At 37.1% G+C, this 21866-nt stretch overlaps 1 protein-coding gene across 1 annotated transcript in view; it reads right to left on the reverse strand.

The window, feature by feature from the left end:
• The window catches only part of LOC121316530 (disks large-associated protein 2-like), an 86154-nt gene that overhangs the window by 39163 nt on the left and 25125 nt on the right, over positions 1-21866 (reverse strand). Inside the window, exons 3-5 of the mRNA XM_041251562.1 lie at positions 15109-15310; positions 10378-10528; positions 5680-5893 (exon numbers count right to left, since the gene is read on the reverse strand). Of these exons, the coding sequence (XP_041107496.1) occupies positions 5680-5893; positions 10378-10528; positions 15109-15310 (567 nt within the window). The remainder of the gene's footprint in view (positions 1-5679; positions 5894-10377; positions 10529-15108; positions 15311-21866) is intronic.

Genomic DNA, 21866 nt, shown 5'->3' on the forward strand with positions numbered 1-21866 from the left:
CTGACAATTCATGAATGTTTTAATAGGCTACTTGGTAGGGAGTCAAAATGGTCAGTAAGCCCGGTTAAAAAAAAACAAAAAAAACTCCCATTTCATCAAGAATTAGTTTCAATTTACACCTACCCTCTCTGCTTAATGATTGTTAAATTGAAATCAATCATACAGTACAGGGGTTTTGTTTGAACCTGAACCTGTCTCTGTCTGGAGGTATCAGCTTTCAATTTTTGCTCTGCTGAATGGTACCACAGTTGCAATAAAAGGCAGGACACACTGATCAACACGTTCCTTTTTTCCTGTTTATTTAATATATAATTTATGTCACGGCAGTTTGGGACTTTTAAAATGCTAGTTTAGGGCAGAACACCGAGCAGTAGGCTTAATCCGTAAAACTTTTAGTTGCATGTCTCGGATGCACAGAATTAAAAGACAGAATTTGGGGATCTCTTTGGAAACACTCATATTCACTTTCTATTCTGCAATCCACTGTAAATGGTTATCAAGTTACCATTTACTTCCCATCTCAGCATAGTTATGTGTGCCATTTAAAATGTTTACAATATCAAAAACATTAACCTCAAAATACAACTATACTAACTAACAACATACAAATTATCCAAAGGGATTCGGTATAATTTTCTGTCGATTTACACTTTCTGTAGACTCTTGTGTTTTCTTCCTTCATTTTTGAAGTAATAAATGTATCCATTTCAAACACTGGAAACAAATTCAGCATTCCACTATTGCTGTTACTAAAATGCAGCAGCGTCTAACAAATAAAAGGTCAAAGTATGAGTACTGTGATTATTATTTATCCTTACCGGAATATTTATACTTCTAAAACATGCAGAAAGATTTTGCATCACTAATTCATATTCAGTTATACGACAAGTTGAAAGTAGCAAAGTTCCTGAGCAACAATGAGCACTCTCCATCGGCAGAATCACCAGACCCCTGCTTCACCCACCCTTATCAGAGTGGAAATCCACTCAATCGAAATCACGCATGTGTACACGTGGAAAGTAAGTAGGGGGATAGAATCTATGTTTTTGTTTTCATTTGCGGTTCAGTGGTTTAAGATCATTATTTTATTTTACTTTCATTTTTATTTTTGTATTTCCTATGTACCCCCTATGACCCTTAAACTCCTTTCACACAATCTCGCCTAGCATGAAACCACGTACCCGGGTTGACCTGGGTCAGCAGTGACCCACCTCAGGATATGGGTCGATGCACTTTGACCTGAGCCGAGTGAGACAATGCCCGTCCTTATACAGACTAATTAACAAAACAGCCATGCCTGGGTGAAGGTTTCACTTCTGCAAGGAACATTTCTGTTTATTCTTTTCAGCCCTATCTCTGCTGATTGACACACCATGAGTCAGATTGCAGCAACATCTGCTCTAATCAACATTTGGTCTGGCAATTCAATCCAAAGAAGCTTGTATGGAAAAGTCCATAACAAGCTCTTCCTGGGGCAGCATTGTGTATTTGCTTGATACAGTATAAGAATAAAAGGCACATTTGTAAGTATCTGTAATAGAAAAGATGTTGAACTATTCTGTCTAACCATTTTGCTATTTAAAAATAATATAAAGATAGTAAGTCTATGCTACTTATTGTGCTAAATGTTTTGTCTTTATGATTACCAAACCATCATTTGATAAGCACAAAGGGCCATATTAAGAAAGGCATCCCTTTACCAAACCTTTAATGAGGAATACATATTTGCAACTATGAAAATTCCACTCCCCTCAATTCCCAAAGATGAACTTAGGCACATTCTTTTCTTTTAGTAAATTGTTATCAATGTGTTCTTTGTGTGTGTGTGTGTGTGTGTGTGTGTGTGTGTGGAGGGGGAGGGGACTCTAATTGCAGTTTAATTACATAGAAACATAGATTTGAAAAAACAAGACTCAAGGTGAATTAAGGGTTCCTCCTGGGATAAACCACCCCTGGATTTGATTAAAGCAGTTTACAAAATGGGGGACTTGCTCTATATTAACCACCAATTTCTACAGGTAATCTGATGATAACCGCAGATTCAGGGTGATTCCTCAGTGCAGTGAAATACTAGAAGCCAGTGGTTGCTATCCCAGCAGGGTATAGGTTGATCGACCCTTAATATTTTTACCCTATGTTATTGTTGATTTAACCTTTAGAACAATGGTATCTGAAAGGTTGGCTGCATCCCAATTTACAGTGTCAGCTTGTGACAGACATAATACACTTCTCGAAACACTTAAAACATTATTTAGTCAGCAAACTTCATTTTAACACTGTTTCCATGGAAACTTGCCAGACCCAGGATGAAACAATAGAAAGAAAAGGCATCCTGTTTAGAGTATTCAAATGGTTAATTAATTACAGAAACTGTTTCACTTCCACCTCTTGTTAAGAAAAACATCCATCATGAGATTAAATGTATCTTGTCACATACTGACTAATGCAATTTAAAATTTCAATGTAAACAACTTGCTTTGACAGACTAGTAAGGTCAGATACTTCAAATAAATCTATAAATCATATAGTGCAAGTTAACCATGTGTGAAATGAAGAGGATCAGCCATTTGAAAAAACACATCATTTACGATCCGCCAATCCATAAGCATCTCTAATAATGGGATTGTACGGTTACATACATTATAGTATTGCAGAACAGGACCTGTTTAATGAAATACATTCCTGCAATCAGTTTGAACACTCTGATAAAGAAGAGCTAGTGAATACAAGCTTGTGAGATCGCAGTTCTTGTTTACCAGTGACAGAACAAAATGGTAGTTTAGTCGATTAATGCTGAAAAGCAGATAATGGCACATGCAGCAGTTTTACAAAGTGGTATGCCAATAAGCATATTCAGAGTGGTAAAGGTAATAGAGCATTTTAAAATGTTCAATAAAATCAAAAATTTGGAATGTGTTTAACGCATATAATGAAAACACAGTATAATTGGTATTACGCATTTAGAATGCCCGTGTTTGAATTAACAGACCTTGATGGAATTACTGCTGACAGCCAAAGGTAATTTTTTTGCATTCCATCGCTTGCTCAACCTTATCTTTTAATGGTGGTGGGCTGCTGACCCTGTCCTCAAATATACATTGCATGTGGTCCTAGAAGATTCAGATTTGGATTTTTAGATCGACTGTTTTGGACGCTGTCTGGACAGCAATACATAAGTAAAACAACTAAATAAATTCAAGTATTGATTTTTTTTTTTCATTTTAAAGTATGTGAAGCTAACAAAATAATCGCAGTGAATCTTACCCACTTTCATCACTTTGTAGATCTCACATTCTCTTATATGAAAGCTGAACGTGTACTCGATTTTTTCACAGGTTTTACTGAACAAAGCCAGTGCATGCACATACAGAGGGTCCTCCAAACTGAGTATAAATCGAACATTACCTGAAAGGTTAAAATATCTGCATAAAATTGAGTTAATCAATTTATAGCCAAATGCAATCTGAAACATTTCTAAGCAGCTGACGCGAATGATAAAAGTGAATAGAGAACAGGCAGTTATCATATCATCATGTAAAGTGACAGAAGAGCGCATTAGAGAATGCAGTCAAAATTGAAAATAAATGAGTTGCTTATGTGAATTCGAGTTCTTGTAAAAGTAAAAAAAAAAAAAAAAAACAGAATGCTTTTTTAATACTCTGAGCACATTATATATCTCTTTTCTTTTTAAACATCTGAAGGGCTTTTGTCCGAAACGTCCTGAAAATAAAAGATTTTTTAATCTTTTAAACTTTTTGTGTACAATTTTTAAAAACCTTTTTCATATGCCTTCAATTTTATATACTGCAGTTTTAGATATGTTTTCTTTATATATATAAATGTACATGCAAAAGTTTTACCTGAAAGGTTTTGCACTGTAAATGTTTGGCATTTAGTTCCTTTAAAATAACTCAACCTCCCTTGAGCTTTTCACTTTGCTACGCATTTCAAGGACTAATTGCTCCTTTTCAATCACTGTATTCAATGTCGACTGTGTTCCTTCATGGATCCTTGAATTTAAAAGTGCATCACTGAAGTACCATCAAGGAGTTATCAATAACTTCACTAACATCTTCAAATAAAATACAATTAATAAATCAAATTCAGCTTTACTATAATGTGTTTGTGTGTGTGTTTCATGTAGGAAAATGTGAGACCTATGTTAAGTTGGCAGTATATATTAGCTCATGTACCAGTAAATACTTATGTGTGTTAGTCTGGTGGAAAGCTTACTGACAAGTATGAATTCAAGAAAGATGGTGACCATATAAAAGTCTCTATACAACATACATGACAAAGCAATTGACTTTGGGTGACAGCAGGATTTTCATAAATGTTGTTGTAAAACGTTGTTGTAAACGTTATGTAGAATTAAATGTATTTTTGAATTATTATTATTATTATTATTATTATTATTATTATATTATTATTATTTAATTGTGTTCTTCAAGTTCATCTCATATTTATAAATATTTATGAAGAAGGACACTTCTTCCTGTGCATTGAGTTTTACTAATTACACTTTGATTAATGTGACTGACATTAGTGTTTAGTGTGTTTCATTGAAAAGTAACTTTATAATACAAATAAACAGATCTATATCTCGGAGCATGTATGGTTTACTTATATTAATTTGGTATTAATATATATATATATATCTATATATATATATATTAGATATTATATATATTATATCTCCATAATATATTCTATACACTAATATATATATACTATATATATATATCGTATGTTAAAACTTGAGGAGATTAGCTTTGCGATTGGCCTAACGGCGTATGATCATAACTTTTATTATTTAGCATATTAGCACAAAAAAAATAATAATACTAAATACAGGACCCCTACAAGACCTACCGTACATTTTACCATCACCAGCTAATCTATGGGCGCCTAAAATGAAAAAAAGGTTATAACTTAGTACAGAAAGAAACCATTTAAAAAACTCTACCTATGCCATGCTATGTATCAGGATTGTGCAAAGGTGTTGATGCATTCCGTGTGTTATATTGAAACAGATTCCATCTGTCACTATAGTTTAGTTTTGAATTATTTAGTCTTCTTATTCTGTTGTCTTTGTTAAATTCCATGGACTTGTATGGAAACTATATTTTGGAGGCTTACAAGGTAAGCGCCTCTACAGAGGGTTGTTTCTTTAACAAGAAAAGTGTTACAGAGGCACTGTCAGACCACACAGGACACATCCTTTGTTTAAAATAATAAAATTTAAATTTAAAATTTATCTTATTTCAATTATATATATATATATATATATATATATATATATATATATATATATATATATATATATATATATATATATATATATATATAGTTTAAAATGAAGCTCCTCTTAAAATGCTTAGAACAGCGTTTAATCTTCTTAAACATGCTGTGTGACATATAAGTTATACATGTATGTATGTTTCTGGACTAAGCTGTTCCATGAGCTCAAACATATTTCTTAATTGCCATAAAGAAATTAGGCTAATTTGATGCCCAGAAATGGGCTTTGTTCGTGCAAAACTCGCAGAAGCAAATTCTGAATTATTCATAGGGCTGTTGTGCAAGTTCAAATTCCAGTGAAATTAGGCATCACTTTTTGCCAGGCAAGGATATGTATGTATATATTCTATGGCTCGCCTCTCTTAAGCATATTGTTACCTGATCTGATAGTTGAGGTGACTGTGGAAGATGTCATTGAAGGTATGCAGTCATCATCCTGGGAGTAACCAGCCTGAATAGCACGCAGGTAACTGTGGCTTCGAGTGCGGAAACAGCCAGGCAGGTCCAAGGCATCCATAGCCTGAGATTCTACTTCACTAAAAACGGACTCGCAAACTGATTCAAACTGGCCATTGATCTCAGTCTCACTCACCTGAGAGACAAAAACAGGAATAGCAGTCCTTAATTTTTCCTCTTCCTTTCTCTTTCTGATTCTGACTCTTCCCCTTTGTACAGTAAATATGAAGGAGTGTTAGCAAAATCCCAGTCTTTGAACTTCAAAAGAATCTGAAAATATTGTGGTTATGTATATAAATGTTACTGTTTTAAGATGCACTATCCCATTTTTTTTTCTTTCTGAAACAGTCTCTGTGATGTCAGAAGGGTGGGGAAGGGCAGGGTGAGGATGCAGGGGAGGATGCCACTTGTAGGTAATTAGAAGTTACAAAACTCAATTTTGTATGTTATTTTTAAGACTGGATAAACAATTAGTGTTATTCTCTCTCTCTCTCTCTCTCTCTCTCTCTCTCTCTCTCTCTCTCCTCTCTCTCTCTCTCTCTCTCTCTCTCTCTCTCTCTCATCTATTTTTATGTCCTAAACAGTGGTGTATCTTAACACAGTCACACTTTTTTTCATGCAGACCTCTTTCATCTGTATTTTTTGTTCATTTTTTTATGTTTATAATGACGGCAATAAATCACTCCTGGGTTCAAATACAGGAATCAATATTGATATTATCTACTGTTTATGGTTAAAATAAATTCAATACCAATTTTATTTAAAATTTATTTGATATATTAATATATTATATATATATATATATATATATATATATATATATATATATATATATATATATATATATATATATACACACACACACACACACAGTGCCTTGCAAAAGTATTCAGACCCCTGACCAGTTCTCTCATATTACTGAATTACAAATGGTACATGGAAATTTCGTTCTGTTCAATATTTTATTTTAAAACACTTAAACTCAAAATCAATTATTGTAAGGTGACATTGGTTTTATGTTGGGAAATATTTTTAAGAAAAATAAAAAACTGAAATATCTTGCTTGCATAAGTATTCAACCCCCACACATTAATATTTGGTAGAGCCACCTTTCGCTGCAATAACAGCTTTACGTCTTTTGGGGTAAGTATGTACCAGCTTTGCACACAGTGTCGAGTGATTTTGGCCCATTCTTCTTGGCAGATTTGGTTGGTTGGTTGGACGACGCTTGTGGACCGCAATTTTCAAATAGTGCCACAGATTCTCAATGGGATTGAGATCAGGACTTTGACTGGGCCACTGTAGGACATTCACCTTTTTGTTCATGAGCCACTCCAGTGTTGCTTTGGCCTTGTGCTTGGGATCATTGTCCTGCTGAAAGGTGAATTTCCTCCCAAGCTTCAGTTTTTTAGCGGACTGAAGCAGATTCTCTTGCAGTATTTTGCTCCATCCATTCTTCCTTCAATTGTAACAAGATGCCCAGTCCCTGCTGATGAGAAGCATCCCCACAGCATGATGCTGCCACCACCATACTTCACTGTAGGGATGGTGTGTTTTGAGGCATGGGCAGTGTTAGGTTTGCACCACACATAGCGCTTTGAGTTTTAGCTAAAAAGCTCTATCTTGGTCTCTTCTGACCACAACACCTTTTCCCACATCGCAGCTGGGTGACTCTCATGCTTTCTGGCAAACTCCAGATGTGCTTTCAGATGGTACTTTTTGAGTAACGGCTTCTTTCTTGCCACCCTCCCATACAGGCCAGTGTTATGCAGAGCTCTTGATATGGTTGACTGGTGCACCATTACTCCACTCCCAGCCACTGAACTCTGTAGCTCCTTCAAAGTGATTGTTGGCCTCTCTGTGGCTTCTCTCACAAGTCATCTTCTTGTTTGAGTGCTGAGTTTTGAGGGACAGCCTTTTCTTTGTGTTTTAAAATAAAATATCAAACAGAACGAAATTTCAATGTACCATTTGTAATTCGGTAATATGAGAGAATTGGTCAAGGGTCTGAATACTTTTGCAAGGCACTGTGTGTGTGTGTATATGTATGTGTATATATATATATATATATATATATATATATATATATATATATATATATATATAGATAGAGAGAGAGAGAGAGAGAGAGAGAGAGAGAGAGAGAGAGAGAGAGAATTATAAATTATAATTTATAGAATACTAAACTTGTCTGGAGGACAAACATTTTGATAACTATTCTTTTGTTTATCATTCTTTAAGTTAATTTAGCTATAATCAGATTTTATGATAGAATGTACTGGTAATTCTAAGAAGCAGTGTGTCTGGATGAAGGTTACTATAATCCACTGTTTAATTGCATTATGAAAGATTGTGCTTAATTTACAATACTTAATACATTTGGAGCCCATTGCATATTGTATACAGAGGATGCAGGAGTCTGCAGTGAAAAGAAACAATATGTCAGTGAAGAAAAAGGGCTGAGTTCATTTAAGTACATTTACTTTTCTAATAGGACAGTACTCTGAAAAAGTACACAAATTACTGATTTCCATCCAGTAATTCACAAAATGGATGGGAATTTCACTATTCATATTTCTCCCCCCTATTCTCAAAACGATTAAAAAGGAAAAAGTCTAAACAAATATTCGTCACTTGTCAACTTTAAAGGAACCTCCCCACATGGGTAATAGCTAATAACTCTTTAGAAAGACTGTAATGTTTTACAAAGAAAAGTTAAAACCTCACATGCTACCAAATCCTTCTAAAAGAGAGGACTCATCTCAAATGTAATAATAAATACAATTTTCATTATTTTATCATAAATTAATGCCAATGTGACATAATAGCTGACAAGTAAATCTACACTACATAAGAATAACAATCATGTGATTTTTACTTCAAGTATCCCACTCAACTCATTGGTATGTTAAGAATTAGTCTTTTAAAACTATATATATACTGTAAAAGGTTGCTGTACATAATTTCTGTATAATTCAGTTAATGAGTAAATTGGGCATGGCAAGATTTAAAGTAATGTGTGAAATGTTATTTGTTTTGATATTCCACAAGGGAACGGGGAAAGTGGCAAATCAAGTAATATTAAATCAGAAATATAATTTGCTCATGGTTCTGCTCATATTTCTTCCCAGTTATTAACATACACTAACATTTAAAACAATGTCTACGATTTGGGAGTAGTTGGAGATTGCCGTTCACAAATTGCTGGAAGAGGCACGCACACCTATTTCAGAGAATTACAACTTTGGTGGGTGGGGGTGACAATGGATCTGGATTAACTGCCAATTTGTAGGGTGCAAAAATACCATATTGTGTATTCTCAACCCATACACACAATGTCAAATTGGTTTGAAAATATTACTTGTGTTTCGATGTATTATGTTATCAGTTGTGGCAAAGCTAAAAAGTAAGCTCTCATCCAATAGCATCTGATAGATATTCAGTGCAAATTTAGCACGGGAGCAAAAGCTTAGCAAATCAGGTCATGAATGTATGTGTACATTGTATATACTATGTATATATCTTTGTGCGTACAAAGGCACACTACAACATACATGCAGGAATATCTGTTTATGGGTACTGAAGTATTTTATAACGTATGTTATGGGGTTTGGGGTATTTTTTTCAGCTGACTGTTTCTTTCATGCTTTAATTGCTGAGGACTTCAAACATTAAAGTGGCAACATGTGATACAGTATAGGGGAGAAAAAAAGATGAATCAGAGCCTTAAAACAGGATGAGGTTAACTTAGAAGTGCACTGTTACATTACCACATGGAAAGTATATAACAAAAAAAAATGCAAAGTCAGTGTTATTTTTTTTAAATTATAATAACATTTTTTGAGAGAAAATATCCCCAAATTAGACATCTACTTGGTTCCCTAGAAAATGAGAGAGCATAAACATTGGTTTAAAACAGCAATTCAATCTGTACATTACAAGTGTATTTTTAATATTATTTAAAATAGTTACATGGTTTCAAAATGTGAAACGGTACTTTGCCCGTTAAGAAGCATGTAACTGAATAAGAGGTACTGCGTCTTTAAAACATCTGGCACACATCTGAAGTATAGCAGCATGAAATCAACATGCATATCCCCAGCAATTGCTAGTTGCTTTAAAATATGTTTTAGTACAGTCAAATCTAATTATAGTGCTAAGACATATGTAATCATGTATGATACGGCCATCTAATTGCCCATTTAGTTTAGTTTTGATATTTTAAGTTAACCAACAATAGGATTAGCAGTCAGACTAACCAGAAGTAGATCTGAAATGGGCAACCCTCAAACAACTTTAAAATGTGTTAAATTATCCCACTGCTGTTTATTAGCACTCCTTTTGGCCTGATGTGGCCCGCTCATCTCACGTTGCTCACCACTGCAGTGGACCCTTTACTATGAGGGTATTGGAGATATGTCAGCTAACTTGTATCTACAGCAGTGTTCACTAACCTTAAGAGAGATCAACCCTCAGCATGGAGTTCTCGTCCCACAATCTGCCTCACAGCAGCAAATATCAAGGCACAGCGATCCACTGCACTGCCTTCTTCTAATTATCTTCTTCAGGCTCTTGGTTTAAGTCCTCTGATTTGTTGTACATTATGGAGAATGAACTCACCTGACTAACACAGCTTGCCTGACTGAGGGTGCTCACTGCTCTCATGTAGCTCTGATTTCTGGAACGGAACTTGGGGCAGTTATAGTTGGCTGCAGGATTCAAGCTGACACTGGGATGCATATCTCTCGCAGCATGCAGGTGGTAGGTCTGGCTATATGGAGAAAATGAAATGGAAATAAGCATGAATCCAGTTCTCCAACATAGACAATTTTCCATACTGTGTGCAAAATGTGTGGAATAAGCCTTGACGGGCAGATCGGTATAAGCTCAGTATACTATATCACTTATCTTAACTAGTGTATTCTTTTTCTTGATTAGATTAATTTTCTATATCATAAAACTTAAGCTGTTTAACTTTGTCTTCTTTAAGTAGAGGCAATACAAGTCTTTCTAAACAACAACAATAACAGATTTGTTAATATAACTGGGATTTTATATTATTAACAAGTAAGTATTTAAAATCAGTTATGAAACGACACAGTTGTTATTTACACTATTATAAAAGCTAGATTGTTAGTGTGGGTCCAGTCTTTTTGGAAGCATGCAAGGGGGATAATCTGGAGCAGCCTGAAAAGAGCTCAACATTTTCTTTGTATCTCATCCATAAAATATACAATTATTCTTTTATTTTTTAGGTGAACAGGTCAATCTTCACTCCACAAAGCAAGTTAGCCCTTCTTTTTTATAGTATTTAAAATGTCTGGTCTTTCAAAATGACTGCCCAGGAGGGGGATCACTCCAATAAAGAAAGAAAGTGAATACCAGAACACAGCACAGTAACTTATTCAGGTAATGTAAAAGAAAATCATAATGAAAAAATAATGTATGATAATAAATTAGAAGTCATTGTAAACAACCTATTAAATGCAATGTATTAATAGTATGGTTCTTATGATTATGCATTATGACTTCCAAAATACTTTCATGTTTTTTGTAAACCCATATCATAATAAAAAAGAACAGCTCATGTGGATTTTCTTTCAGGAATAGTAACACTATTATATATGGAGAGTTGGAGAGTAATCTCTCATAGAGCTTGGTGAGGCTTAGTCTTATTACTGCCAAGTACGTGTGTGTAATAAGACTGTGACGTCACTGCCGTGGCCTGTAATCGATTCTAAACAAACTGACAAGATTTCTAGTTGTCAGTGTGGCTGAGGTGAACAGTTTTTTTCAGGAACAAGAAAACAAAGGCACACAAAGAAAAACATTATGTGACCTAAACTTGTTCAGAGACTATCTAAGACGCGTGTCTGAGGAAAAAGATTTGATGCAATTTGTCAGCTTTACAATGTTTATTAAAATAATTAATTTCTTCAGCTTTACAATATTTTGGCCAATATTTGTGTTTGGATGTAGGGTCGATTATAAGCGTAGGTAAGTGTGTAATCAAACCTGCTAAAGGGCTTCTCGGGGTTCTATCTACGGTCTCGTGGCCTATGATGTTCCATAACCCCTCGAAGCCCCTAACAAGCTTATTACACACACTTACCTATAGTTAATACTCTATATTATCATAGCATTCTACTACTTTATTTCTGTAAACACACTGGTTTTATAAACTAAACTTGCAAGTGGTTATGCAACGTAAACCAGCCGTTTCAGCAAACTCTTTCAGTCACTTGCCTGTCTGCTAAGTAATTCCTCTGCCACAGATTTATATAACATATTTTTAGCAGAATCACCCCCCACCCCCTCAAGGGTTATGTAAACACACTTCACAAGCCTTGAACTACCACCTGGGGTGGAATTCTCACACAACATTATGCAGCCATGTCCTAAAGATTGTCACCTGCTGTTTAGCAAGAAACTGTTTAGGCAATTCCACTGGAGGCAATTAACTTGGACACAAGTGCTGTTAAATTCCTACCCTTGGCCTCCCAGGGAATCAAATACTGTCATCAGCTTCAGCAACGAGAGTACACTCTTGATGAACAAAATACATTTCTCTATGAAGCTAAACGTTGCCTGGCATCTCCATTGTTTAAAGAGTCTCAGGAATGAACCCCAGATTTACAGTAGCCCAACTCTGATCGACTTTGCAACATTGGTGGAGTTTCCATGCATGTTTTTTTTTTAGCTCGAAAAAACATTTGCTTGAGAAAAATGTCTTGTGTAAAATGGTTTTTTTGGGTTTCCATTTGCTCAGTTTTTATTTCACTTGAGTAAACTGGGCTTTTCACCTGACATCCTGCTAATGAATGGGAAAGGTGGAGGTTGATATGTAAATTAGCTATGCATACAGTACTCGTGCTGTTCTTGAAGATTGCTAGTGAAATTTTGTGAAAATGTGAAAATCTTTAAACATAGCTGGGATCAAAAGCAAGGGAATTCAGTTACAGACATTTACTAAGCAGCTCACTTGCTTGTTGTCTTGCTTGTCATCTTGGAATCCTCAGTGACAACTGACCTGCTCCCTTGCAATATTTATAGCGTGTTTTCCATGCGAAACTGGGCGTGGATTTTCCTGTGTGTTTCATCATTTACACGAGTAAATGGGATTTACCTTATCCCTCGCTTTGGCCTCTTTTTCGGCCAAAAACCTGATTTACATGAGTAATTCTCCCAAATGTGCAAGCACATCACCATTTCTCGTGTAAATTGCCCCGCATGGAAACCCCATGACTGAGGCAAGCCTTAAAAATAAATCTAGCCTGTCATGTGGACATGTCTTCTAATTTGTTCAATGTCCTGCCAAAGATTCATTTTGAGAGGCAATAGTTAGCACCTGTTGGGTTTGAATTAGCTTTTTGAATTTACAAATGGAGGTACAGTTAACAAGTATCTTTGTAAAATTATCATATTAATAAAGCCATTCATAAAGTGTCAGTACATTATTAGTTTAATCTGTCATATTTTATTTAATATAGTAAACAATATTTGGAGAAGTTTAAAAGTATATATTCTTGTTTGCTGCTATAAGACTCTAAAATTACAACAATGGATAAAATAGGCAAAATAATCCAGTATTTAAATACCTTAGTACAAATAGAGATCAATAGAAAGAAATTCCAGTAAACCCTTAGGATCGTCACAAATATACATTAAAGCTCCAGTGAATACTTCCATTATTGAAAATAAAGAAATACAAAACAGTTTTCATGAAAGTAAAAAAAAATAAAAAGCCTAGCTCCCAGTGGAGCACTTACAAAGAAACATGTACTGTGATAACAGTATATACAACAGGAGCTTGCTAGCAGCTCCTAGCCAAGTGCTTTTATAGCATGTAGCCACGTTAATTGCTCATCAGTGAAACAACCAACTCGGCCACTAGTCTCCTAACAGCATGCCCATATTTGGGATTCCTGTTCCCCAGTTTCCTATGTTTTTTTTTTTTAAGTACAGGGCTTTTGGCCTGCCACACAGCCTTCCCCTTCTGCAAAGCATACAAGGCTATTCCATGGCTCCCTTAAACTTAAGTCATTTTAAAGTTTTTGGTCTATTTGTAAAGAGAGGTTGTAGGACCCATGACCACATAGTCATAATATCCATAATCCTTTCATTGGGGATCGGCAGTGGCTGCAGCTCATCTTCTCCCTTGGACGATGGCAGCAGACCCAGGGATGACAGTGGCAGATGCTGGACCTGCGACAACAGCTGGTGTAGCTTATTGACCTGCGCCTCCAGGCTTGAGGTAGATGGAGACCTCGGTTCAGCAGCTGAGCTCTGAGGTGCGACATCCAGGAACTCCAGAGAGTCGTCAAGATCTTCAGGTGGAGTGACATAGGACCAAGGTGGAGCAGCCAGGAACTGTGGTGCGACATCCAGGGACTCTATCACTCCCCTTTTGATTACAGTTCCTTTTTTAATAACACTTTTTATCTAGTTCAACACTGTACGCATTTGACTGTAGAATGCTTCAAAGATTGCTGAGCAATCGCAATTCCATTGATTTTAGCTTAAAAACATGATGTGTGCACACTGACAGTCCAATTAGGACAGGGTCGAGGGGTCAATACTAGTGAGATATATTTTCTTTGAAAATCAGTAAAAAAAAAAAAATATTAGAAAAAAGAAACAGGGAAAACCTCCAAAAGACAAGAAAAAAAAACAAAAAAAACAGTAAGTTCTCATCTGCTTGTTGATCAGGATTTTTGGTGTTGGTAGCTTCATGCCCACCTTTGCCTAGTGACATTTAACAGAGTCTTCAGGTTTGAACAATACCAATGGCGGGTTGACTAATCTGATGACTAGGAGCAGCCTCACAATTGTTAAGAATCCCATTTTTGGGGCGTTTCGCCATTTTGGTTGTAATGTTCTTACTCACAGATGTCACATCCTAAAATATATCGTTACAGGACACTTTTTTCATTCAATTCATGAAACAGGAAAGGATTTTTTTTTAAATTGCATATGTTATGTAGCCTATATAGAATTTTTTTTTGCAACATTTATTTATTTTTCATACCGTTCATCATTGCAAAACTGTTTAATTCTCGACAGACAAAAGGGTTCCTGATGTGGGATTCGGTGCAATCCAGCACAAATTAACTCTGATAGTAACTCAACCTTCTTTTGGATTGCTTTCCATTTCCAACATGAGAACGCCATATTAAAAATCAACACAGTACTCTTTATCAAAACACTACTGCTGACATTGAACAAATCATACTTAGATAATAACAATGACATTGCTGACTAGCTGTCTGTCTGTAAAACAGTATTAGAGAAAGAACTCACTCCTAATCTTGTGGTATGAAGTTTTAAATAATACTGTTTGCAAACTCTTACATTTGATGATCTCCATGTGGTCTCTGCCCAGCAAATTTGACAAGGGAATCTGGTCGGACGGCTGCCTTTGGTGATGTTTTAGGGCTGGTGTCAGACTCTCCACTTTCATCATCTCCCATGGCTTTGATATAACTCCCACTCCTCATCCTCCTGCAGGGGATCTCGTCATCTTTGTTAATCCCTGGGTACCCTCCCCACTCGTCTTGAGCACCTGCATAGCAAAATGAAAGTTTGAATTCTTTGATGGATGTAATTATGCATTATTCACAAAGCTTCATATTTGAGGTGTGAAAACAGAAGGCGAAAAGAACAATGGAAAATAAAACAGTAATAAAACTACAAATAAAAGGTGCTGCACTCGGCAGCGTTATCCCGGTCGTCGCTACCCGCACGACCCGGATCACCGTCCTACTCTGTAGGCTAACTAGCCTGTTCTGTCACAATACGCCGGGGTCTGCCCAAGGGTTCCCCGCTCTCTCTGTCTCGCTATGAAACTCTTTGTTTCGCCCGATTCCCGGTCCTGGATCAGAGCTTCCGCACTCTCGTTGCGTCTAAGTGGGCAGACCTGAGGAAACAACGAAGCGTTAATTTATAGGGCTAACAATTTCCCAAGATGCGCCTCTCAGCCATTCAGAGAGGGGGAAAGTCCACACACCCACTTTCCCACCTCCCCGTGTAACTGCCATGACTCACAGGCGGTTGTTGGACGACTGCCGCCCTCATCCTGCAGCCCGTGAACACGCCAGCAGAGTCAGCACAGATCTCTCCCTGTTACACATCCTTCCCCTCAGAATGACACCACCGGTTCATTCGAAAATCTTACACCCCCATGCCTTCCCGAGAGAAAAATCCTGTGTTTTGATGCAGCTTTCCTGCTTGGTGGACTACCCTGAAGGCATAGGGCTGCAAGGCCAAGTACCACCATGTGATTCTGGCGTTGCTATCTTTCATCCGGTGAAGCCATGCTAAGGGGGCATGATCTGTAACCAGGGTGAAGTGTCGCCCCAGGAGGTAGTACCGGAGTGACTCGACTGCCCATTTTACCGCGAGACACTCCTTCTCGATGGTGCTATAATTTTTCTTGCGGGGAAGGAGCTTCCTGCTGATATACAGGACTGGGTGCTCGCTTCCCTGAACCTCCTGCGACAACACTGCCCCGAGAGAGAGTCAGCACAGATCTCTCCCTGTTACAGTGACATACTTCAGTTAACTCTTAAGTTATAATTCAAATATGTGAGTTCCTTCTTTGTGCATGTACCTTGATCAACAAAAAAATGAAATAAACAAAAAGTGTGGGCCCAAAGAAATGGGAATGTGGGGACTGGGCTGACAGCTGTGACGTTTCAGAAATTTTAAAGATGACAGATGCAGCAATTTTTAAGCTACATTTTCAGACAGAGGAGAAGACAACTGGATAAGTGGTCATGTTGTGAGGCAGGCTTAGTGGCAGAAGGTATAGCAGGAAGGAATCAGACAGTCATGGTTCAAATAAGACCTTTATTTGGCCAGCAGACAAACTTAAATGTCAACTATTTAAAGTTATACAAACAAACAAACAAAACAAGACAAATGACTCAAGCAACAATCTTTCTTACAGTATTTTACATAGAAACAAACCCCTCCTCTATATGCTCACTCTGAGACTAACTCTCAATGACTTATGTAGGGTTGTACCCAGTTAACCCCTTCCCAAGGGACATACAAACTCTACATAACGCATACTTTAAAATAACCAAAATGTCACCTAGATTATTCCATTATAGTAATATAGTACATAGTACTATATACTATATTATTATAATCGAATAATCTAGTTGTCATGTTGAAACGTGAACTTCCGTCCCAGTTCCAGCAGATTTTCCTCAAGGACTTCTTTGTACTTTGCTCCATCCATTTTCCCATCTATCCTGACAAGTTCCCCAGTCCCTGCCGATGACAACCATACCCATAACATGATGCTGCTACTACCATGCTTCAAAGTAGGGATGGTGTTCTTTGGGTGTTGGGTTTGCGCCAAATATAATGCTTTGCATTTAGGCCAAAAAGTTCAATTTTAGATTCCTCAGATCACATAACTTTTTGCCACATGGCTACAGAATCTCAGAGTGTTTTTCTGCATACTTTAAACTGGATTCAATGTGGGCTTTCTTCAGTAATGGCTTCCTTCTTGCCACCCTCCCATACAGGCCAGATTTGTGGAGTGCTTGAGATATTGTTGTCACATGCACACTTTGACCAGTCTTGTAGCTCTTGCAATTGGCCTCTTGGTAGCCTCTCTGATCAGTCTCCTTCTTGCTCGGTCATCCAGTTTGGAGGGACAGCCTGATCTAGGCAGGGTCTTGGTGGTGCCATACACCTTCCACATCTTAATAACCGTCTTTGACCATGTTCCAAGGGATATTCAAGGCCTTTGAGTCGGCTCTTTTGTACAGCGTTATGCTTTAGTGCGAGAGGTCCCGGGTTCACACCCGCCCTCCGCCTGTGTGTGGATTGTCTTGCCCTGTGTGAGGTGCCTGCCTGCAGGAACCGGGATCGCTACAATGGTGTCAGAAGTGGACGCAGGTACCCCAGCATGCACTCATCAGACTGTAGCCAGGTGAGCAAGTCCGGGGCAGACTTGAGGCTTGCAGGGGAGAGTGTAGCATGCATGGGAGAAGGCAGCAGCAGGGCTGGTAGGTGACATAATCACATACAAGACATAAGCCCAATGTGCGCTTCTTGCAAAGGAGCCAGCTCTTTTGTACAGTTTTATCGGCACTATGCTTTAGTTCAAGAGGTCCCGGGTTCGCGCCCGCCCTCCTCCTGTGTGTGGATTGCCTCTCCCTGTGTGATGCGCCTGCCTGCGGGAACTGAGATAGCTACAAACTGTTATAATACAAAAGCAGCAATTTTAAAGTTACATTTAAACCCACTAAACTATTTTATAAAAGTGTGTTTTTAGTTTTGACTTAAAAACTGTAACAGTCCCAGTTTCCCTGACAAATGAAGGCAGAGCATTCCATAATTCAGGAGCTCTACAAGAAAAAGCCCTACCTCCCATGTTGCTTTTATTGACCCTAAGAATAACCAGCAGCCCCGCATGCAGACCTCAGATTATTGTTTGGAAGATACAGTAATCCTGCTAATAATTAGGTGCTAATCCATTCAGGGCCTTAAAATAAATGAGAGATTGCATGGGTCAAGCTCATGTAATCCCACATTTCCTTTTAGTTGGTTCTGTGAGCCCACTAGCATAACCTCTGTTTTATCTGAATTAAACATCAGAAAATTCTGTGACATCAAATGATTTATGTCTGTAAGGTAAGTAGCTAATAACACCCAGGCAGAAGAAATTCCTGGCTTTAGGGATAAATATAGCTGGGTATCATCAGCATAGCAATGGAAGTTCACTCCGTGTCTGCGGATAATGTCACCTAATGGTAGCATATATAATAAAAACAGCAAGGGACCTAGAATGGAGCCCTGTGGAACACCGCAGATATCTACCGATAATGCTGATTTTACCTCCCCAATAGAAACAAACTGAAAGATTAAGATTTGAAACAGGATAGGACAAGGCCAGACAGTCCCACTGTGCTTACAAGACGATTCAGTAGGATGGAATGGTCTACAGTATCAAAGGCACCACTTAGATCTAGAAGAATTAAAACTGATAGAAGGCCTGAGTCAGAGCTTATCAGCAGATTATTCACAAGACAAGACCCATCTCGGTGCTATGTGCAGCACGAAAACCAGACTGAAATTTCTCTAATATACTATTAAGAGTACTTTTTGCAACAACTCTCCCTAGAACCTTATCTAAGAATGGTAGGTTGGAGATTGGCCTATAGTTATTGAGGACTAGGGTCGAAATTGTGTTTCTTAAGCATAGTCTTTACCACAGCTACCTTAAGTGCTGATGGAACTGTCTTTTAATAGTTTTGTAGGAATAGGCTCAAGAGAGCATGTAGTAGCTCTTATATGTTGAACAAGCTCTTTCAGTTCCTGTAAAGTAATCAAAGTGTGTGTGTGTGTGTGTGTGTGTGTGTGTGTGTGTGTGCATTTCTCTAAAATTTACTGTCATTAAAAAGAAAACAAAAAAACAGCAACAAATGCATTTTAGAATGTTTCACAAAACTTGTATTAAAATGTTCGTGTTAGTGATGGGAGTGGCGGCATTCTCCATCACACATGGATTTCGGGCAAATAAAATATTAAAGACACCTATAAAACAAGCCAGTACGAACAAAGACCTTAAACAGTTATGTTTGGTTTCACATATTAATTTCTAGCAGTACTCTGAAGCAGTATTATAACACAGGCTTGTATAACACAAGTCTGATACAAAGAATAAAAAAAAATGCAAACCAAAACAAATGACAGAAAGGCAGCACTGCATGCATTTACTGGCACACACAAGCTTTATGTACAGTATGGGTATAAATATCCAAACCTGCTCCCTCTCTTGTAACTTATTATTATATTTGCTGTTCCACATATTCCTAAGCAGTGTCAGATTTGTTTACACATTCTTTGCATGTTTCATACCAGAAATGTTTTCATGTGTGTGGATTGGGGCTTCATGGCTAATGCTGACATCCTTCCCCTTGGTTATTAATATTTTAATGTGCAGCACATCTACACTAGATCCATTAAAAACTTCAAATGTGGACATCATTCATTTTGCTGTCCCAAGATTACATTACATTTAGTTTCATCAAAGTTAAGAACACATTGGTTGGTAATACTGTAGTGCGCATGGATGTTGACTTTAAACTTCCTACCTTGTTCTCTAGTTGTCTTTTTGTAACTAAGCAACACCATTGAAAGGCCATCAGTCTGTGATGCCTTCTGTAGTGCTTTACATTGCAGTGCAGCAGTTTTACAACTAATGTATTTAAAAATTAAAAAAATAATGTATAGCTTATAGACTTAATAGTTTCTGTAGCTCAATTGCTCTATCTAATAGTAATTATTGCATAGTCTAATACTGGATAATAACAGTACAATTAGGTAATACATTATAATTTAAGAATGTTCTAATAGGGACACATAGAGGCAATACCAAATTCTCTACAATATTGCCAGTGCTTAATTTTTACTGTTTCAAAGCTCAAACCCAGGAGTTGGCAACCCGTGGTACATGAAGCCCTTTGGCTTGGCAAGCGAAGCATTTTTCTAACTCCTAGGTGTGCCCGATTAATCTTAATAAATACAAATGTCCATAATACTGACAACAAAAAGGAACGTGTCAGTTCAAAATCAAACCTGGTGTATCCATACCCAAATGCCTTTTCAGATAAAAAATGTACGTTTTGCAAATCATGTTCTCACACATCTAGAGCAAGTGACTGGGTAATGCATGCCTAGAGCAGCAAATCATCTGCTCTTATTTCTGTTAAACTTTAACATCCAGAAGTTGTTAATTGAATTAATTTACAATATATTGAATTTGATTATGAACGTTAGAGAAATGGTTTCTATAATAGTGATAAATGTACATATACATATAATATCTATTTTCGTATTGTGACAGAGGGGATCTATGTTGTGCAGGATTTCGACAATGAAATGCTTGGAGACTTCAGATTGGATAATTACTCATTCGAGGTAGTTTTAAACCAGAAGATGATACTGCACTCAGATTACAAATACTCAGAATTGTTTCCACGGTACACACACGCTTCTGCTCTCAAACTCTTACTTGCCTTCAGTTAGTACCAAAGAGCCTCCTTTATAGGGCTCTTAATTAGATCATTAATGACCACTTATTACCAAGTTGTTTACACCTGCGTTCTACATACAGACATTTTGAATTTTCCCACGACCTATAGTGGACACTTGGAAATATCTGTAAATCCTGACTCCCGTATTCCTTCGAATTTAAGACGCCCTTCAATTTAAGACGCAGCCCAAATTTACCACCCTCAAGTTGAGGAAAAAATAAAACATCAAATAAATATGCATTTACAAAGATACAACCTCAACTGCACTGCTGTATCATACAAAACTGACATGAAACAGTGCTGTTGTAGATAAACCACAAAGCTTGTTTATTGTGCTGCGCACTGTTAATACTAAAGATGCTTCTCTGTCGTACACATACCACCACACACTTACGGCATCACACATGCAACAGCAACACTCCATGGCATCAGGCAAAGGGGATTGTGTTGTTGGTTGCCTGTGCAGTAAAAGTGTTTTATCCCATTGAGATGATACTAACTGGAAAGTAAGGATTTTGAGAATATACATTTTTTTAGTATAATTTGTTTTCTTATAATTTGACTGCCTAGTTATCCAGTGCTTAAAAAAAAACAATTTCGACTTCAGGGACATAAGGTTGTTGTCGATTGCCGTTTTGTTTACTTGGTTGCCTACTGTCGATTGATTTTTCATTTACAGACATTGCAGAGTACAAGGAGAGAAGAATCGATTTTAAATTAAGTACTTTTAGCCACCCCCAAACATATTTGCATCATGCCCTGTGTGTTTACAAGGATAGAAAAAGCCTTTCCTTAGTTTTAGCCACCTCAAAAATCTATGGACAGAATAGATCAAAACAGCTTTAAGCAGTTTTAGCCACATCCAAACATATTTGCATCATGTCCTGTGTGTTTGTAATAATGTTTTGGGTGTCTTGGCAAGTTGGTTAGTGTGTTGCAATGTTACAAAAACAAACAAAAAAATAGAAGTCTAGAGTACCAATTGGATTAAATTGTACAGAAAAAGAATAATTTTATGATAGTTTTTTTTTCCTTTTTTCACATATAAGTATT

Source organism: Polyodon spathula, chromosome 6 (genome assembly GCF_017654505.1).
Source record: "Polyodon spathula isolate WHYD16114869_AA chromosome 6, ASM1765450v1, whole genome shotgun sequence".
Lineage (NCBI taxonomy): Eukaryota > Metazoa > Chordata > Actinopteri > Acipenseriformes > Polyodontidae > Polyodon > Polyodon spathula.